This window comes from Triticum urartu, chromosome 7A, assembly GCF_056163025.1.
Source record: "Triticum urartu cultivar PI428250 chromosome 7A, HENAU_Tu73, whole genome shotgun sequence".
Taxonomy (NCBI): domain Eukaryota; kingdom Viridiplantae; phylum Streptophyta; class Magnoliopsida; order Poales; family Poaceae; genus Triticum; species Triticum urartu.
This window is the reverse complement of record NC_141879.1, coordinates 667,881,697-667,901,415: the sequence shown is the minus strand read 5'-3', so window position 1 is coordinate 667,901,415 and position 19,719 is coordinate 667,881,697. Positions and strand designations below refer to the sequence as shown.

General features: G+C 42.8%; 1 protein-coding gene across 1 annotated transcript; it reads right to left on the bottom strand.

Moving 5' to 3' along the window:
• Positions 1-12,769: 12,769 nt before the first annotated feature.
• Positions 12,770-14,106, bottom strand: LOC125521406 (uncharacterized). The gene has a single exon (XM_048686463.2). It carries the CDS (start codon positions 13,978-13,980, stop codon positions 13,009-13,011), a length of 972 nt encoding a protein of 323 aa, XP_048542420.2. The 5' UTR covers positions 13,981-14,106; the 3' UTR covers positions 12,770-13,008.
• Between the last annotated feature and the right edge of the window lie 5,613 nt (positions 14,107-19,719).

Below are 19,719 nucleotides of genomic sequence, written 5' to 3'. Positions count from 1 at the left end.
TCGCGCTCACTGCGTCTGGCCTCCGTGCTCAATGCGACCAGGCCACGCTCCCGCATGCCCCGTCCACCCCTGCTCACCCCCGCCTCCGGAGTCACACGCGCTCGCCCGCGCAGGCCCTCGACGCGGCCACCCGCACCACAGGCCGCGCCCATGGATCCTGGATGCTTCGCCCCGACCTCCTTGCTTCGCGCTTACCACAACCCCCCCCCCACGCGCCCACGGCCACGCCCGCCCGCTCGCACCTGGCCGCTGGCCGCGCCATCGCGCTCACCAACACCGCCTGTGGCCACGCCCTCCCGCTGCTGTAGATGCTGCTACGGCTGTAGCTGCCGTGGCCTCACCCCGCCGCTTGCCTCTGCTCCGGCCGGCCGCGTCCCCTTGGCCGCGCGCGCCGGCGCTGCGCGTGCCCGCCCCCTTGCCGTGTTGCTCCGACGCCCTGACATGGCCGGCGCCCCCCTGGTAGCCTGGGCAGCGCCCTCGGGCACAGGCGCCCGTTAACCCGCACCCGCGCGCCCGCTCCACTGGCCTCTGTGCCACTGGGCAAGGGGGGCCCGCTCAGAAAGTTTTTTGAAAAAAATAAATAAATAACTTAATTAATTTTGATTAAATTAACTAATTAAGGTTAATTAATCTAATGACTAATTAACCTAATTAGCTACTGTTAATTAACTAAACATAGTATGACAGGTGGGTCCCACTGGACCCACACGTCAGTTTGACCCAGTCAACCCTCTGTTGACTGCTGACATCATGCTGACGTCAGCAAACACTGTTTTGGATAATGTTGAATTAAATTAATTAAATAAATTCTAAAAATGTTTTAAACTTTAGAAAATCATATAAAATAAAACGTAGCTCAGATGAAAATACTTTCTACATGAAAGTTGCTCAAAACAACGAGACAAATCCAAATACGCAGTCCGTTCGTTCACCACATGTCCCTAGCATAGCAAACACGCAAATTTCCCCCTCCGGTTCATCTGTCCGAAAACGCGAAACACCAGGGATAATTTCCCGAATGTTTTCCCCCTTCATCGGTACCACCTCGCACCGCGTTAGGGCACACCTAGCATCATGCTTTGTCATGTCATGCATCGTCATGCATTTGTTTGCTTAATATTTATTGTTTCTCCCCCCTCTTCTCTCGCTAGACCCCAAGATCGACGCTGCTGCTACCCAGTACGACTACGGTGTTGACGACCCCTCTCTCTTGCCAGAGCAACCAAGCAAGCCCTCCCCCTTGATCACCAGATATCGCCTATTCTTCTCTACTGCTTGCATTAGATTAGTGTAGCATGTTACTGCTTTCCATTAATCCAATTCTGCTGCATAGCATGTCTTTGTTGCTACAGTTGTTACCCTTACCTGTAATCCAAAATGCTTAGTATAGGATGCTAGTATTCCATCAGTTGGCCCTACACTCTTGTCCGTCTGCCATGCTATACTACTGGGCCGTGATCACTTCGGGAGGTGATAACGGGCATATGATATATACTTTATAATGTTACATTACTTATGATACTGTTCGGAGATGGGGGCTAAGGGGGCAGGTGGCTCCATCCCGGTAGAGGTGGGCCTGGGTTCCTGATGTCTACTACACAACCTTCTTCTTGTAGACGTTGTTGGGCCTCCAAGTGCAGAGGTTTGTAGGACAGTAGCAAATTTCCCTCAAGTGGATGACCTAAGGTTTATCAATCCGTATGAGGCATAGGATGAAGATGGTATCTCTCAAGCAACCCTGCAACCAAATAACAAAGAGTCTCTTGTGTCCCCAACACACCCAATACAATGGTAAATTGTATAGGTGCACTAGTTCGGCGAAGAGATAGTGAAACAAGTGGTATATGGATGGTAGATAAAGGTATTTGTAATATGAAAATATAAAAACAGCAAGGTAATAAGTGATAAAAGTGAGCTTAAACGGTATTGCAATGGAAGGAAACAAGGCCTGGGGTTCATACTTTCACTAGTGCAAGTCCTCTCAACAATACTAACATAATTGGATCACATAACTATCCCTAAACATGCAACAAAGAGTCACTCCAAAGTCACTAATAGCGGAGAACGAACGAAGATATTATGGTAGGGTACGAAACCACCTCAAAGTTATTCTTTCCAATCAATCCGTTGGGCTATTCCTATAGGTGTCACAAACAGCCCTAAAGTTCGTACTAGAATAACACCTTAAGACACAAATCAACCAAAACCCTAATGTCACCTAGATACTCCAATGTCACCTCAAGTATCCGTTAGTATGATTATACGATATGCATCACACAATCTCATATTCATCTATTCAACCAACACATAGAACCTCAAAGAGGGCCCCAAAGTTCCTACCGGAGAATCACGACGAAAACGTGTGCCAACCCCTATGCATAGGTTCATGGGCGGAACCCGCACCAAAACATACATCAAGTGAATCACGTGATATCCCATTGTCACCACAGATATCCACGGCAAGACATACATTAAGTGTTCTCAAATCTTTAAAGACTCAATCCGATAAGATTACTTCAAAGGGGAAACTCGATTCATTACAAGAGAGTAGAGGGGGGAAGAAACATCATAGGATCCAAATATGATAGCAAAGCTCGTGATACATCAAGATCGTGCCAAATCAAGAACACGAGAGAGAGAGAGAGATCGAACACATAGCTACTAGTACATACCCTCAGCCCCAAGGGAGAACTACTCCCTCCTCGTCATGGGGAGCACCGGGATGATGAAGATGGCCACCGGAGAAGGATTGCCCCCTCCGGCCGGGTGCCGGAACGGGTCTAGATTGGTTTTCGGTGGCTACGGAGGATTATGGCGGTGGAACTCCCGATCTATGTTGCGTTTTGGAAGTTTTAGGGTACGGCGATATATATAGGCAAAAGAAGCACGGCAGGGGAGCCACGGGGGCCCCACGAGGCAGGGGGCGTGCCCTAGGGGGGCGCGCCCCCCACCCTCGTGGGCAGCTCACGTATCTTCTGACGTGGGGTCCAAGTCCATCAGGTGTGTTTCCTTCCAAAAATAACTTCTCCAGTAGATTTCGTTCCGTTTCGACTCCGTTTAATATTCCTTTTCTTCGAAACACTGAAATAGGCATAAAACAGCAAATCTGGGCTGGGCCTCCGGTTAATAGGTTAGTCCCAAAAATAATATAAAAGTGGATAATAAAGCCCAATATTGCCCAAAACAGTAGATAATATAGCATGGAGCAATCAAAAATTATAGATACGTTGGAGACGTATCAAGCATCCCCAAGCTTAATTCCTGCTCGTCCTCGAGTAGGTAAATGATAAAAACAGAATTTTTGATGCGGAGTGCTACTTGGCATAATTTCAATGTAATTCTTCTTAATTGTGGTATGAATATTCAGATCCATAAGATTCAAGACAAAAGTTCATATTGACATAAAAATAATAATACTTCAAGCATACTAACTAAGCAATTATGTCTTCTGAAAATAACATGGCCAAAGAAAGTTATCCCTAGAAAATCATATAGTCTGGCTATGCTCCGTCTTCACCACACAACATATTTAAATCATGCACAACCCCGATGCCAAGCAATTGTTTCATACTTTTGATGTTCTCAAACTTTTTCAATCTTCACGCAATACATGAGCGTGAGCCATGGATATAGCACTATAGGTGGAATAGAATGGTGCTTGTGGAGAAGACAAAAAGGGAGAAGATAGTCTCACATCGACTAGGCGTATCAACGGGCTATGGAGATGCCCATCAATAGATATCAATGTGAGTGAGTAGGGATTGTCATGCAACGGATGCACTAGAGCTATAAGTGTATGAAAGCTCAACAAAAGAAACTAAGTGGGTGTGCATCCAAATCGCTTGCTCACGAAGACCTAGGGCATTTTGAGGAAGCCCATCATTGGAATATACAAGCCAAGTTCTATAATGAAAGATTCCCACTAGTATATGAAACTGACAACATAGGAGACTCTCTATTACGAAGATCATGGTGCTACTTTGAAGCACAAGTGTGGTAAAAGGATAGTAGCATTGCCCCTTCTCTCTTTTTCTCTCATTTTTTTTATTTTTTTATTTGGGCCTTCTCTTTTTTATGGCCTCTTTTCTTTTTTTATTTGGGCTTCTTTGGCCTCTTTTATTTATTTATTTTTGTCCGAAGTCTCATCCCAACTTGTGGGGGAATCATAGTCTCCATCATTCTTTCCTCACTGGGACAATGCTCTAATAATGATGATCATCACACTTTTATTTTCTTACAACTCAACAATTACAACTCGATACTTAGAACAAAATATGACTCTATATGAATGCCTCCGGCGGTGTACCGGGATATGCAATATGACAATGATGAATGTGTCATGATAAACAGAATGGTGGAAAGTTACATGGCAATATATCTCGGAATGGCTATGGAAATGCCATAATAGGTAGGTATTGTGGCTGTTTTGAGGAAGGTATATGGTGGGTTTATGGTACCGGCGAAAGTTGCGCGGTACTAGAGAGGCTAACAATGGTGGAAGGGTGAGAGTGCGTATAATCCATGGACTCAACATTAGTCATAAAGAACTCACATACTTATTGCAAAAATCTATTAGTTATCGAAACAAAGTACTACGCGCATGCTCCTAGGGGGATAGATTGGTAGGAAAAGACCATCGCTCGTCCCCGACCGCCACTCATAAGGAAGGCAATCAATAAATAAATCATACTCCGACTTCATAACATAACGGTTCACCATACGTGCATGCTACGGGAATCACAAACTTCAACACAAGTATTTCTCAAATTCACAACTACTCAACCAGCATGACTCTAATATTACCATCCTCATATCTCAAAACAATCATCAAGCATCAAACTTCTCTTAGTATTCAATACTCTATATGAAAGTTTTTACTATTCTTGGATGCCTAGCATATTAGGATTTTAAGCAAATTACCATGCTATTTAAGACTCTAAAAATAATCTAAGTGAAGCATGAGAGTTCATCTATTTCTTCAAAATAAAACTACCACCATGCTCTAAAAGATATAAGTGAAGCACTAGAGCAAATGACAAACTACTCCGAAAGATTTAAGTGAAGATCAATGAGTAGTCGAATAATTATGCGACTATGTGAAGACTCTCTAACATTTAATAATTTCAGATCTTGGTATTTTATTCAAACAGCAGGCAAAGCAAAATAAAATGACATCTAAGAATAGCAAACATCATGTGAAGAAGCATAAACTTAGGATCAACCGATACTAACCGATAATTGTTGAAGAAGAAAGGTGGGATGCCAACCGGGGCATACCCAAGCTTAGATGCTTGAGACTTCTTGAAATATTATCTTGGGATTCCTTGGGTATCCCCAAGCTTGAGCTTTTGTGTCTACTTAATTCCTCTCATATCACGATCTCCCTAAATCTCAAAAGCTTCATCCACACAAAACTCAACAAGGACTCGTGAGATAAGTTAGTATAAACCATTGCAAAAACCTTATCATACTCTACTGTAGCAAATCACTAAAATTATTATTCAACATTGCATACTAAATGCCTCTGCATATTTAATAGTCCTATCCTCAAATAGAATCATTAAATAAGCAAACATATGCAAACAATGCAAACATAACAGCAATCTGCCTAAACATTATAGTCTGTAAAGAATGCTGCAACATCCATACTTCCCTAGCTCCAAAAATTATGAAAGAAAATTCCCCCTGTAGTAAATTTATCAAATATTAATATTCAAAAGGTTTCAACATTTTATCACATTCTAACTTTTCTAGGGAATTATTGCAACAGCGGTAAACTTTCTGTTTTCAAACAGTGACATGTATACTTGTAACATAGGCATAGTAAAGGATATCAATGCCACTTTTATTGAAATAAAAGATGCAAAACATTATTCTAAATAACAGCAAGCAAATCCTAACAAAATAAATTGACGCTCCAAGCAAAACACATATCATGTGGCGAATAAAAATATAGCTCCAAGTAAAGTTACCGATGAACGAAGACGAAAGAGGGGATGCCTTCCGGGGCATCCCCAAGCTTAGGCTCTTGGTTGTCCTTGAATTTTACCTTGGGGTGCCATGGGCATCCCCAAGCTTAGGTTCTTTCCACTCCTTGTTCCATAGTCCATCGAATCTTTACCCAAAACTTGAAAACTTCACAACACAAAACTTAAAGTAGAAAACTCGTAAGCTCCGTTAGTATAAGAAAGTAAATCACCACTTAAAGGTACTGTAATGAACTCATTCTTTATTTATATTGGTGTTAAACCTACTGTATTCCAACTTCTCTATGGTTTATAAACTATTTTACTAGCCATAGATTCATCAAAATAAGCAAACAACACACGCAAAACAGAATCTGTCAAAAACAGAACAGTCTGTAGTAATCTGGATCAAACGTATACTTTTGGAACTCATAAAATTCTCAAATACATTGCTGTACCTGAGGAATTTATCTATTAATCATATGCAAAAATAATTAACTAAATAGCACTCTCCAAATAAAAATGGCAGCAGTTCTCGTGAGCGCTAAAGTTTCTGTTTTTTACAGCATGATCAACAAGACTTTCCCCAAGTCTTCCCAAAGGTTATACTTGGCACAAACACTAATTAAAAGCATAAAACCACATCTAAACAGAGGCTAGATGAATTATTTATTACTAAACAGGAACAAAAATAAAGTTGGGTTGCCTCCCAACAAGCGCTATCTTTTAACGCCCCTAGCTAGGCATGATGATTTCAATGATGCTCACATAAAGGATAAGAATTGAAATATAAAGAGAGCATCATGAAGAATATTACTAGCACATTTAAGTATAACCCACTTCCTATGCATAGGTATTTTGTGAACAAACAACTTATGGGAGCAATAATCAACTAGCATAGGAGGGCAAAACAAGCATAACTTCGAAATTTTAAGCACATAGAGAGGAAACTTGATATTATTGCAATTCCTACAAGCATATGTTCCTCCCTCATAATAATTTTAAGTAGCATCATGAATGAATTCAACAATATAACCAGCACCTAAAGCATTGTTTTCATGATCTACAAGCATAGAAATTTTATTACTCTCTATATAAGCAAAATTCTTCTCATTCGGGATAGTGGAAGTATCGTAAGAGACTTGGATACTATAAATTGTTTCCACATTAAAAGAGTAATGTTCAGACAAGGGGTAATCATAATCGTGACAAGTTTTATAAATATAATCCTCACTACTTTTATAGCATAAGTATCTTCACAATAATCATCATAAGTAGCAACTTTGTTCTCATCATAATCACTTTGCATATCAAAACATGGAAGGCTAAAAATATCATCATTATTAAACATAGCATCCCCAAGCTTGGGACAAACATTAATTGCAGCAAATATATTCTCAAATATGTCATCCTCATCAAACATAGCTTCCCCAAACTTGGGCCTTTTCGTATCATAAGCATAATCACTCTCATCATTAATAGCATGGATAGCACCAATAGTATAGCAATTATTATATTCTTCCAAGCAAGTGCCAAAAAGATTTTCAAGATCATAAGAAGTATCGTTATCTTCCCAATCATAATCATCACAACAAGCAATAGGCATAACGAGATCATCATCAAGTGTATCATCTTCATTTTCATGAGGCACAACAATAATAGGAGCAACTTTATTTGGGAGAGATACCTTTTTACCTCTCTTCCTTTTTCTTTTCTTCTTCTTTACCACATCATGTGTGAGTTCAATCCTCTTTTTGGAGCTCATTATTAATGAGATTGGTTGAATAAAAGGATCCTCCTCGTTACCTGATTCATCATAAGAAATAATAGGAGGATATTGGGAAGTCTCTTCCCTTTCATTAGTATTCTCTTCATCCTCTATTTGTTTTCTTTTATTTATGTAATTGGCAATATAAGGATTTTCAATACAGTTCACCGCACAATACATATAAATTTCTTCTAGATCAAAGCCAAGAAGTTTGTAACGGGCAAATTCTGGAAGATCATTAGTTAAACGTTTCATTTCTTCATAACCCATAAGCAAACTAAGTTCATTATAATGTGCAAGGGAGATCAAGTCATCACAATTTTTGGACACAATTAGATCATGAAACAATTTGCATCGGATAGCTAAATGACCACTTTCATTGCAAAGTCCACAAGTACAGCCAAGATAATTTAAATTTTCAGCACATTCATCTAGCTCTTCTTGCAACAATTTGGTTTCTAAGTACTTATGCTTCTTGCAATATCTGTCTTCCCTATTTGGTGTGTACTTACAAACCCAATGCACTCCACAAAAATTGACATGTTTATATGAGACATTTTCATCATAACTAGTGCAATCATCATTAGCATCATGGATATTCAAAGAATTCGTACTAACAATATTGCAATCATGCTCATCATTCAAAGATTTAGTGCCAAACATTTTATAGATTTCTTCTTCTAGCACTTGAGCACAATTATCCTTTCCATCATACTCACGAAAGATATTAAAAAGATGAAGCGTATGAGACAAACTTAATTCCATTTTTTATAGTTTTCTTTTATAAACTAAACTAGTGATAAAACAAGAAACTAAAAGACTCGATTGCAAGATCTAAAGATATACCTTCAAGCACTCACCTCCCCGGCAACGGCGCCAGAAAAGAGCTTGATGTCTACTACACAACCTTCTTCTTGTAGACGTTGTTGGGACTCCAAGTGTAGAGGTTTGTAGGACAGTAGCAAATTTCCCTCAAGTGGATGACCTAAGGTTTATCAATCCGTAGGAGGCGTAGGATGAAGATGGTCTCTATCAAGCAACCCTGCAACCAAATAACAAAGAGTCTCTTGTGTCCCCAACACACCCAATATAATGGTAAATTGTATAGGTGCACTAGTTCGGCGAAGAGATAGTGAAACAAGTGGTATATGGATGGTAGATAAAGGTATTTGTAATATGAAAATATAAAAACAGCAAGGTAATAAGTGATAAAAGTGAGCGTAAACGGTATTGCAATGATAGGAAACAAGGCATGGGGTTCATACTTTTACTAGTGCAAGTCCTCTCAACAATACTAACATAATTGGATCACATAACTATCCCTCAACATGCAACAAAGAGTCACTCCAAAGTCACTAATAGCGGAGAACGAATGAAGAGATTATGGTAGGGTACGAAACCACCTCAAAGTTATTCTTTCCAATCAATCCGTTGGGCTATTCCTATAGGTGTCACAAACAGCCCTAAAGTTCGTACTAGAATAACACCTTAAGACACAAATCAACCAAAACCCTAATGTCACCTAGATACTCCAATGTCACCTCAAGTATCCGTGGGTATGATTATACGATATGCATCACACAATCTCAGATTCATCTATTCAACCAACACATAGAACCTCAAAGAGGGCCCCAAAGTTCCTACCGGAGAATCACGACGAAAACGTGTGCCAACCCCTATGCATAGGTTCATGGGCGGAACCCACATCAAAACATACATCAAGTGAATCACGTGATATCCCATTGTCACCACAGATATCCACGGCAAGACATACATCAAGTGTTCTCAAATCTTTAAAGACTCAATCCGATAAGATTACTTCAAAGGGGAAACTCGATTCATTACAAGAGAGTAGAGGGGGGAAGAAACATCATAGGATCCAAATATAATAGCAAAGCTCGCGATACATCAAGATTGTGCCAAATCAAGAACACGAGAGAGAGAGAGAGAGAGATCAAACACATAGCTACTAGTACATACCCTCAGCCCCGAGGGAGAACTACTCCCTCCTCGTCATGGGGAGCACCGGGATGATGAAGATAGCCACTGGAGAAGGATTGCCCCCTCCGGCAGGGTGCCGGAACGGGTCTAGATTGGTTTTCGGTGGCTACGAAGGATTCTGGCGGCGAAACTCCCGATCTATGTTGTGTTCTGAAAGTTTTAGGGTGAGACGATATATATAGGCAGAAGAAGCACGTCAGGGGAGCCACGGGGGCCCCACGAGGCAGGGGGGCACGCCCTAGGCAGGGGGGGCGCCCCCACCCTCGTGGGCAGCTCCCGTATCTTCTGACGTGGGGTCCAAGTCCATCGGGTGTGTTTCCTTCCAAAAATAACTTCTCCAGTTGATTTCGTTCCGTTTCGACTCCGTTTGATATTCCTTTTCTTCGAAACACTGAAATAGACATAAAACAGCAAATCTGGGTTGGGCCTCCGGTTAATAGGTTAGTCCTAAAAATAATATAAAAATGGATAATAAAGCCCAATATTGCCCAAAACAGTAGATAATATAGCATGGAGCAATCAAAAATTATAGATACGTTGGAGACGTATCAGGTCCCGACGGCCCCCGACTGTTACTTTGTGGCGGAGCGACAGGGTAGGTTGAGACCACCTAGGAGAAAGGTGGGCCTGGCCCTGGTCGGCGTTCGCGGTTATTTCAAGATAACACGTTTAACGAGATCTTGGTATTTGATCTGAGTCTGGCCACTGGCCTATATGCACTAACCATCTACGCGGGGACAGTTATGGGCACTCGACATCGTGGTGTCAGCCGAAGCCTTCGTGACGTCAGCGACTGAGCGGCGCGCGCCGGATTGGACCGTAAGCCTGCTCTTGTATTAAGGGGGCTAGTTCTGCTTCCGGCCGCGTTCGCAACGTGCAGGTGTGCAAAGGGCGATGGGCCCAGACCCCTGCGCCATATGATTTAGACCGGCGTGCTGACCTCTCTGTTGTGCCTAGGTAGGGCTGCGACGTGTTGATCTTCCGAGGCCGGGCATGACCCAGGAAAGTGTGTCCGGACAAAGGGGATCGAGCGTGTTGGGAAATGTGGTGCACCCCTGCAGGGAAGTTAATCTATTCGAATAGCTGTAATCTTCGGTAACAGGATGACTTGGAGTTGTACCTTGACCTTATGACAACTAGAACATGATACTTAATAAAACACACCCTTCCAAGTGCCAGATACAACCGGTGATCGCTCTCTCACAGGGCGACGAGGAGAGGATCGCCGGGTAGGATTATGCTATGCGATGCTACTTGGTGAACTTACCTTCTACTCTTTTCTACATGCTGCAAGATGGAGGTTACCAGAAGCGTAGTCTTCGATAGGACTAGCTATCCCCCTCTTATTCCGGCATTCTGCAGTTCAGTCCACATATGTTACCCCTTTTCCATTTAACACCAATGCATACATATGTAGTGTAGCTCCTTGCTTGCGAGTACTTTGGATGAGTACTCACGGTTGCTTTGCTCCCCCCTTTTCCCCTTTCCTATACCCGATTTCTGCGACCAGACGATGGAGCCCAGGAGCCAGACGCCACCGTTGACGACGACTCCTACTACTCTGGAGGTGCCTACTACTACGTGTAGGCCACTAACGACGACCTGGAGTAGTTTAGGAGGATCCCAGGCAGGAGGCATGCGCCTCTTTCGATCTGTATCCCAGTTTGTGCTAGCCTTCTTAAGGCAAACTTGTTTAACTTATGTCTGTACTCAAATATTGTTGCTTCCGCTGACTCGTCTATGATCAAGCTCTTGTATTCGAGCCCTCGAGGCCCCTGGCTTGTAATATGATGCTTGTATGACTTATTTTATTTGTAGAGTTGTGCTGGGATATCTTCCCGTGAGTCCCTGATCTTGATTGTACACGTTTGCGTGTATGATTAGTGTACGGTCAAATCGGGGGCGTCACAGAAGATGACACAAAGAAATTAATGGCATCTAATGAAAGGAGAGGTTGGTCTGGCATGCTAGGTAGCATTGATTGTATGCATTGGAGTTGGAAAAATTGCCCCAAGGCATGGCAATGAATGTATTGTAGCAAGTCTCGTGATGCAACAATTGTGTTAGAGGCCGTAGCATCCGACGATTTATGAATTTGGCATTGCTTTTTTGGTATGTCGGGCACTCTCAATGATATCAATGTGTTGCAACGGTCTCATTTGTTTGCTAGGCTTGCTAGTGGTGATGCTCCTGCTTGCAACTACACTATCAATGTGCATGAATACACAAAAGGGTACTATCTTGCAGATGATATACCCTCATTGGTGCACATTTGTCAAAAGCATTAAAGAACCCAAAACTAAAAAATAGTGTGAATTTGCAAGGGTGCAAGAGGCAGCCCGAAAAGACATTGAAAGTGCATTCGGTGTTTTGCAATCGAGGTTTGCTATTGTCCGTGGTCCTGCTCTTTTTTGGGATAAGAAAACCTTAAAAAATATCATGACATGATGTGTTATCCTGCACAATATTATTCTTGAAGATGAGAAAGAAAAGAACTTGGAATTCTTCTATGACAATGTGAGTAGCCGTGTCAAACCAGCTAGAGACCCTAATCGCATTAGAGCTTTTCTTCAGACATATAAGGAGATTGAAAATGCAAACACACACTTTCAACTTCACGAGGATCTCATTGAGCACCATTGGCAAAGGGCTGGACAGTGATTAATTTTTGTATTCATTTGTATTTGTATTCATGACAAGTTTTGTATTGCATTATTTAATTTTGCTACGGTGATTTGAATAATTATTTGTAATGTGAATGATTATTGTATTATGTTTGATTTGAATAATTTAGTTTGCTTTTGATTGTTGTATTGGATTTGATATTTGCGGGCCGATGAGATGCGAGATGCAGCGCCACAAAGAGGAGACCCCGTAAAGCCGACCCGTAAAAAAACATATTCCACGAATATACTTTTATACGGATCCGTTTGAAGGGTCTGCATCTGTGGCCGTCTGCGTCGGCCTGCAAAGGTCATTTTGTGCAAACTGCAAATGCGTTTTGCAGACCGGCGGGGTGCGGGGTCTGCTAGAGTTGCTCTCAGCTTCAGTGAGCAATACCATAGACGACTATGAAACTGTGGCAGCAGACCATCAGTCTCTTTGAAAAAACAGAGTTCCGACATTACATCTGAATTTCACACATGATTCGGCTATATCTGACATGTAACCGGGCATTTTGAGTTTGCAACTTGTGTACACGACTATAGCACTGGCACTGCTCAATCTCAAGAACCTACGGGCTCACGCGACCCATGGAATATTTCCTGGCGGTCAAGACGGAAGCATGGAGCTGCTGATGCGGCGATGTCCCGAGAGGCGAGACCGCCGACCACCGCCGGACAAATACCGCAAACGTCCAGAGCCCGATGGCACCTCGCCGTCCCCCTGGTCTTCTGTACTGCTCCGCTTGTCTTCCAGAACCAGCCCGGCCCCGACGGACACCACCGACGAGTCCATGGAAGCTACGCGGCGAAAATTCTCGGTCCTCCTGCGCTGTGGCTCCGGCGACCTCGACCGGCAGCGCCGATCGATCTGTACGCGCAGCTCTTGCTGCTCGTTCTGCCCTTGAGCCGGGACCGGCTGCTCCTGGCTCAAGGTTTCAGAAACTTGCTGAGCGTCGGCAGGTGGCTCCGAACCGCCGGTGGCCGCCGAGTCCAAGACGACGACGTCGGCGCGGCAGAGCGGGCAGTTGACGTGGGCGCGGAGCCAGGTGCCGATGCAGGGGACGTGGAACGCGTGGCCGCACTTGGGGAGCAGCCGGAGGAGCTCGCCGTCCAGGAACTCGCCGAGGCAGACGGAGCAGTCGGCGGCGCCGCCCAGCGTCCCCGCGCCGACGCGGTACCGCGTGAGCGCGATGGACTCGATCGCCGCCTCGTCGAGCCCCACGGTGCGGATGTGCCACGCGTGGTGCACGACCTCTTCATCCTCTGGATCCGGAGCTGCGCCTCCTTCGACGTCGGTCGCGGTCGCGGCGCCAGCCATCTCGGGGGCGGGGCCGTCGCCTTGGGCGGCGGGGTTGGCAGCCCCGGCGGCGAGAAGGGACTGCTGCCGGCTCTGGCGCCTCCTGCGACGGATGAAGCAGTAGATGGACAGGGACACGAGAGACAGGAAGACGAGGACGAACGCGGTGACCACGAGCGGGGTGACCAGGTGCCGGTTGCCATCGGAGGATGGAGGAGAGGGGCAGTCGTCGTCGTCGTCGCTGCCGTGGCAGCTGCCTGGTTTCGGCAGGTCCGGCGACATCGGGGCGGAAGGGACGTGGCCGGGACGCGGTACGGGGGGGCGGGTAGTGAGCGAGAGCGACCAAGGGAGGTTTCTTGCGCTTGTCTGCTAGGTGTAGAGCAAGACGCGTTTTGGGAAGCAGAGAAAAACGAGGCGCGAGGCCGTAAACTGGTAAAAAAGGAACGTTGCGTGGACAAGACTAACTGGGCGGTGGTGTCAATCGTCGCGGTGCGCGTGGAAAAACTCGGACGCGGTGGGCGTCACCGGCGCCCGACGTCAACTGCCGTCCATGGTGATGTACTGACCAAATCGCCGGCGAGGATGTGGCTGCGAGGCGATGGGTCCTTGTTTTTTAGCCGATGGAGGCACCGGGCTAAAGCGCCCGTCAATCGTTAGCAGTTATTTCTCGCAAGCATCGGCTGTCACGCAAAAGTATGGTATCCTAAGGCTGTGTTTGGTTGAGCTGTAGATTCTGAAAAAGCTGCTGTGGAAAAATTGTTGTAAAAAAACTGATGTGAAAAAGCTGGAAGCTGAAAAGTTGGGGTACCCTCAGCTTTGAAATTTACACTAGGGCAGGGCCGGTCTTGAGATTTTGGGGGCCCGGGGCGAGACTAGAACTCGGGGCCCTTAACATGTCTGCCATAACAATAAAAATGAATATACGTATATATGAAATATTTATCGGTAACACTTAAAATCCATCTAAAATTAGTATGCATATCAAATAATTTATACATATTACCTTAAAATTTTCTTCTAACAATCCTCGATGCAAAGTCAATTATGATGGGGTCAATGTCAATATTATCCAATAATTTCTTCTTGATGTATATCAATTGTTGCCGAATCATTTAACCTCTCTGAACCATTGTTTACCTCAAATAGTTCTTCAGCAATTTCAACTTTGGAAGCTAGTCATGGGCATAGTAAATAAGATGTGATGAGGAATGAAGATATTAGGGTAACAATCAACTTCTTGGACATGCTCAAAAATCTCCATAGCTCACATTACACTATCTGGCAAAGTTAATTTTATAGTCTTCAATTCAAGAATAAGATCACATACCTCAACATCTCATGAACCATCAAGAGAGAAAGTTTCTGGAAATTTTGTGCATCACTTTTCAAGTTCAATATCATGTGACTTCATGGTCCGCCCGAGCACATATAATCCGAATATATATCTTTAATCACCATGAGTTCTTTAAATCTACCTTTCAAAGAAGTGATCGCCATATCAACAAAACAAAAGAAGAAATACTTAACTTCCCCCGCAAAATAAGAGAAATATTTAACTTGAAAAGCCTTCTCAGCTTCTAGGATTTCTTCTTGATAATCACTTTCGCCATACATATTTCCGCACTGTGATTGTACATGTCATCCACAACTTTCTTCCTTCTCCTTTTATCACTACCAGATGGACACTTCCTCCCGAATGGCATGATAAGACACAATGTTGAAAATAAATATTAGAAAATACATCAATTGACAATTGTCGAACGGTCCGATGTGCCGGTTGTTCATCTAGGAGACTAGGAAGTAGGAACTGCAGTATGAAATATAAGATATGAGATATACTTTAGGAGATAGGATTTTCAGCACCCGGGTGCCTCTATACCCTCTATGCTCACCCAGAGGGGCGAATTGTTGATGGACAGAGAGCAACGTGATGCTGCGCTGGCCGCCGGGGAAATGAAATCGATGGACGACCTGACTGAATTAGAAAGGAAAAATCGATTTAGGGGAAATGGAAAAGGAGCGCCATACGCACAGTCGCAATTAGCCAAGAGGCAAGAGACAACCATCGGCGGGCGCTGGCAAATTGGAAAGCGCTGCATGAATGCGTGCGTGATGCAACGGAAGGGGATCAATCAATTCCTTCTTTTGCGGGGTGCACGTACTAACCTAAGGAAAGAATCGGAACTTCCTTCTTTTTCTACGTGCATGTACTAATGAACGAATGGATGGCTCATCCTCCGTGACTCGCTGCGTGCGAACGTTCCGTTGGGCCATAGGCCATAGCCTGCGTGTATACCGGGGGAGGGCCTCCTCGAATTTGGGGGCCCGGGGTGGCCGCCCCCCCTGCCCCTCCCCAGGGCCGGCCCTGCACTAGGGAGAAGCTACAGATTTTCAAAAGCTGCTTTGAACATTTACTTCTTTGGTTAGCTTTTTTTGGCTTTTCAAAGCAGAAGTTGGTAAAAAAAGCTGAACCAAACGCATCGTAACTTTGCTTCCGCCTCCCTGAGAGGTGATTTTTAGGACCATGGTTCACCCGAACCTATGGTCCATGTCGTAGGATGTAATACCCCCCACTTGTGGATCTATGTCTTGTTTTGAATTCAAAATTCTGTGTTAAGCCCTAACTAGTCAAAGCACGGTTAACCCTGGTGCTTACAAGGACCCTCTAGGCCTGCGTGGGAAGTAGTTCTTTTTCATGGGCTGGCACATGTATCTAGGCACTGTAGCACTTTTTGCACACGTCTCTACGAGCATAATTTGTATATATAAGAAAAATAGGAATTCACTTGGACTATTAAAAAATATCAGGCCAAAAGAACCTTCACAAACTCGTTTCGTAGTAAAACTTCTGTACAAATTATACAACATATTCATTGATGTTTGTGAGAATCTGTACTGATGTCATGTGGCAAACGCTAATTCTCTAACAGTTTTTTGTTTGGTTTTGCCTGCATGATCAGTAGGACATCAACCTATATAGGGAAAAGACAAAAAAAGAGAAAAGGTTAAACGTGACATATCATGTAGCGCAGTATTTAAGGGATGGGAGTTGTAGATATATCACCGACTACAAACAATTATCTTTAAAGCTTGTGACAAGCCGATGTGTTTTAAAAATGTCCAGATCAAAATGAGATGCCCTTGCTGTGAATCAGTTGTGCGTGATTCTTTGAGCCTACTCAATGCATACCTTGGGGAGAGAGCTGATGCACAAAACGATGCAATAAATAATGATAAACAGTGTTTGTATATATGTAATAATATTTTTTTACTACCTATGATGTAAGCATCAAGTAGGTTTATTTTATCAATGTAGTGCTTTCAATCTTCACTAAACTATTGGCGCCATGCATATCTGTTTGCCATCTTGCATAAACTATTCCCGCCATGCACATATCTCGAAAAATGTTGTCTGAAGATCAATGGCGTGGAGCGTAGGTTCGGGTGAACCATGGTCCCATACAACATTCTTGCCGCCTCCCTTCATAAAGAACGCCCTCTACAACTGATTTTACATGGTATCCATTATATATAAGTTAAGTTAGGGGAGGTTCACATGTGAGCTGGTTTTGCAAAAACCTGCCCCTAAATTCAGGTTCCTGTTTTGCTCTTTGTCTCTAACTCAGGCGGTCGCGTGGCGGACTCTGGCGGCGGCTGTGACGACCAAAGGTGGTCGGCGCTGGTAGTCGAGTGAGCGACGACGAGGATGGTGGCGATGCGGTTGTGGTCGATGGCGATGGTGGCGGCACGGTGGTCATCTGACATGGCAATTACTCTCTTCGTCTTTAAAAGAGTGTACTTACAACTTTGTTGGAAAGTCAATTTTTATGTTCGGCCATATTTTTTACAATAATACACCAACATTTATAACATCAAATTAGTAGCATATACCTACTTGGTTTCATAAAAATTGATATATTTTTGCACATACTTGGAAGTACACTCTTTAAAACGAAGAGAGTATACTAGAAGCTTTAGGGAAGAACCGGAATTGGGCTGATTATACGGATTTTTTTTTTTTTTTGCTTTTATCGGGACTATTGGAATACTTTTTTGGCCCAACTCCTCCTAAACCAAAAATATTTACGGGCAAGGGAAACTGTTGGAGATTCTCTAAGGGCATGCATGGTTTCGGGAACTTTCTAGAAGGTTCATGAACTATGTTTTTAGTCGGTTGTTTTCTTTGTTGGTTTTCTTTTTATTTTTTATTTTCTTCTCTTTTTCTCAAAAATTCACAAAAAAAATTACAAAACCTATTTGTATTTTCCAACAAATGCTTGCAAATTTTAAATTTTTTTCTGACTTTTACAAATTGTATGCCTTTTAAATTAATGTTCAACATTTTTTTAAATGTGAAGAATTTATAAAAAGTGCACGCATTAAGAAATAAATATTGAAATTTCCAAATTTGTTCGTGCTTTAGGAAAATATTTAGATAAAATAAAAAAATGATTGTGTTTTTCTGAAACTGTTCAAAATTTCCAATTTTGTTTGCTTTTCAGATTTTGTTTTAAAATAAATTTTTTTAACGTGTTTCCAATAAAGTTCAAAATAATTCGAAATACGTTTGTGTTCTGATTTTTTTCAGAAATTCTAAAACAGTCACATTAAAAAACAAAAATGTGCATGCTTTTAAAAAAATAAAAATATTCGTGTTTTTTGAATTGGAATAGTGATTTTTGTTCAAAATTTCAAAAATTAATAATTGTTCACACTTTTAATTCTTTGTTCCTTTTTTTTAAAAAAATGTCCAGGTTCTGTCACTACATTACCCAGTTTGCTACAGTAACACTATGCGGCAAAACCCTTCTATCCACAGTATCGGTTCAACTTGCTACAACTACGTTGCCTGGGGGGTCGTCGAGCGGAAGGGGAGGGGATGACCTCGATTCTGATTTTGATTGGCTTGCGATTCATCTAGAATGTAATGTCATCTTCTTCACTGCTGGGGCTGAGAAAACGTTCATGTGGTATAATATGGATAATCAGCGATCCGATCATATCCGCCTTCTTGGAATTGGAGATGGCCAGTCACCATATCTGGCATATGCCCTGCTGTACTCAGAGTTACAATCTTTGCACACGGGACATCAATAACGGATTGCTGGTGCCTTTACATGAGTGCTATCTTTGATAGGACATGCTATGGATCAACTGGCTAGGTATGTCTGCTTCATTTTGGTTCTCAGCTTTTCTAAGTGGAGTGCTCTGATGTTTACATGCTTTTAAGTTTGTAACATTGGTGGTTGAGTACTTAGGCAACTTGGGTTATCTCTCTTAGATCAGTTATATTCACAGTTCCACTGAACTTTCTGTAGTATGTACTTAAAATCTGTATAAGAATGGTTCTGGAATCTGGACACTGCTATCTCTGCATGTTCGGCTTGTTTCGTGCATTGTTTGAGTGAAGGTACTGTGACCATTTAATAAAACACAGGATCAATGCCATGCAGCTTAAACTTGTACCTTGAGATTGCAGTTTAGGGAAATCTAAGCATCTTATTGACAGTTGACAGATAGCTAGCAAACTATCCATTTTCACTGACGGTATAACATGTGAAATCATTTCCTTCAGCTAGCTGGATAGGTGTTTTCTGATGGCAAAATACAACGGGTGAAAGTCTCAGCATCTTATTGACAGTTGACAGATAGCTAGCAAACTATCCATTTTCACTGACTGTATAACATGTGAAATCATTTCCTTCAGCTAGCTGGATAGGTGTTTTCTGATGGCAAAATACTTCGGGTGAATAGAATGTCACTTTGATTCTAATTACTCATGGCATGTCACTTTGATTCTAATTACTCATGGCATGCTGTAAACAGGAATGTTGTTAGCAGAACATTGCCAAGGTTGCTTTGATCATAATATTCTTTCTTCTGTTAGAAGACCCCGTTTTTTCTGAACACAACATTGCTCCAAAGGGCTTGGAAAACATCTGCTTGCTTGTGGATTTTGTTCAGTTAGGTAGGTTTAGGGAGTCTGATATAAGCGATGCTGGGGAGGCCACCGTTGAAATA

What these genes read in the sequence shown, in the direction of transcription:
- LOC125521406 (XM_048686463.2), bottom strand. Translation starts at nt 13,980, where the DNA reads ATGTCGCCGGACCTGCCGAAACCAGGCAGCTGCCACGGCAGCGACGAC.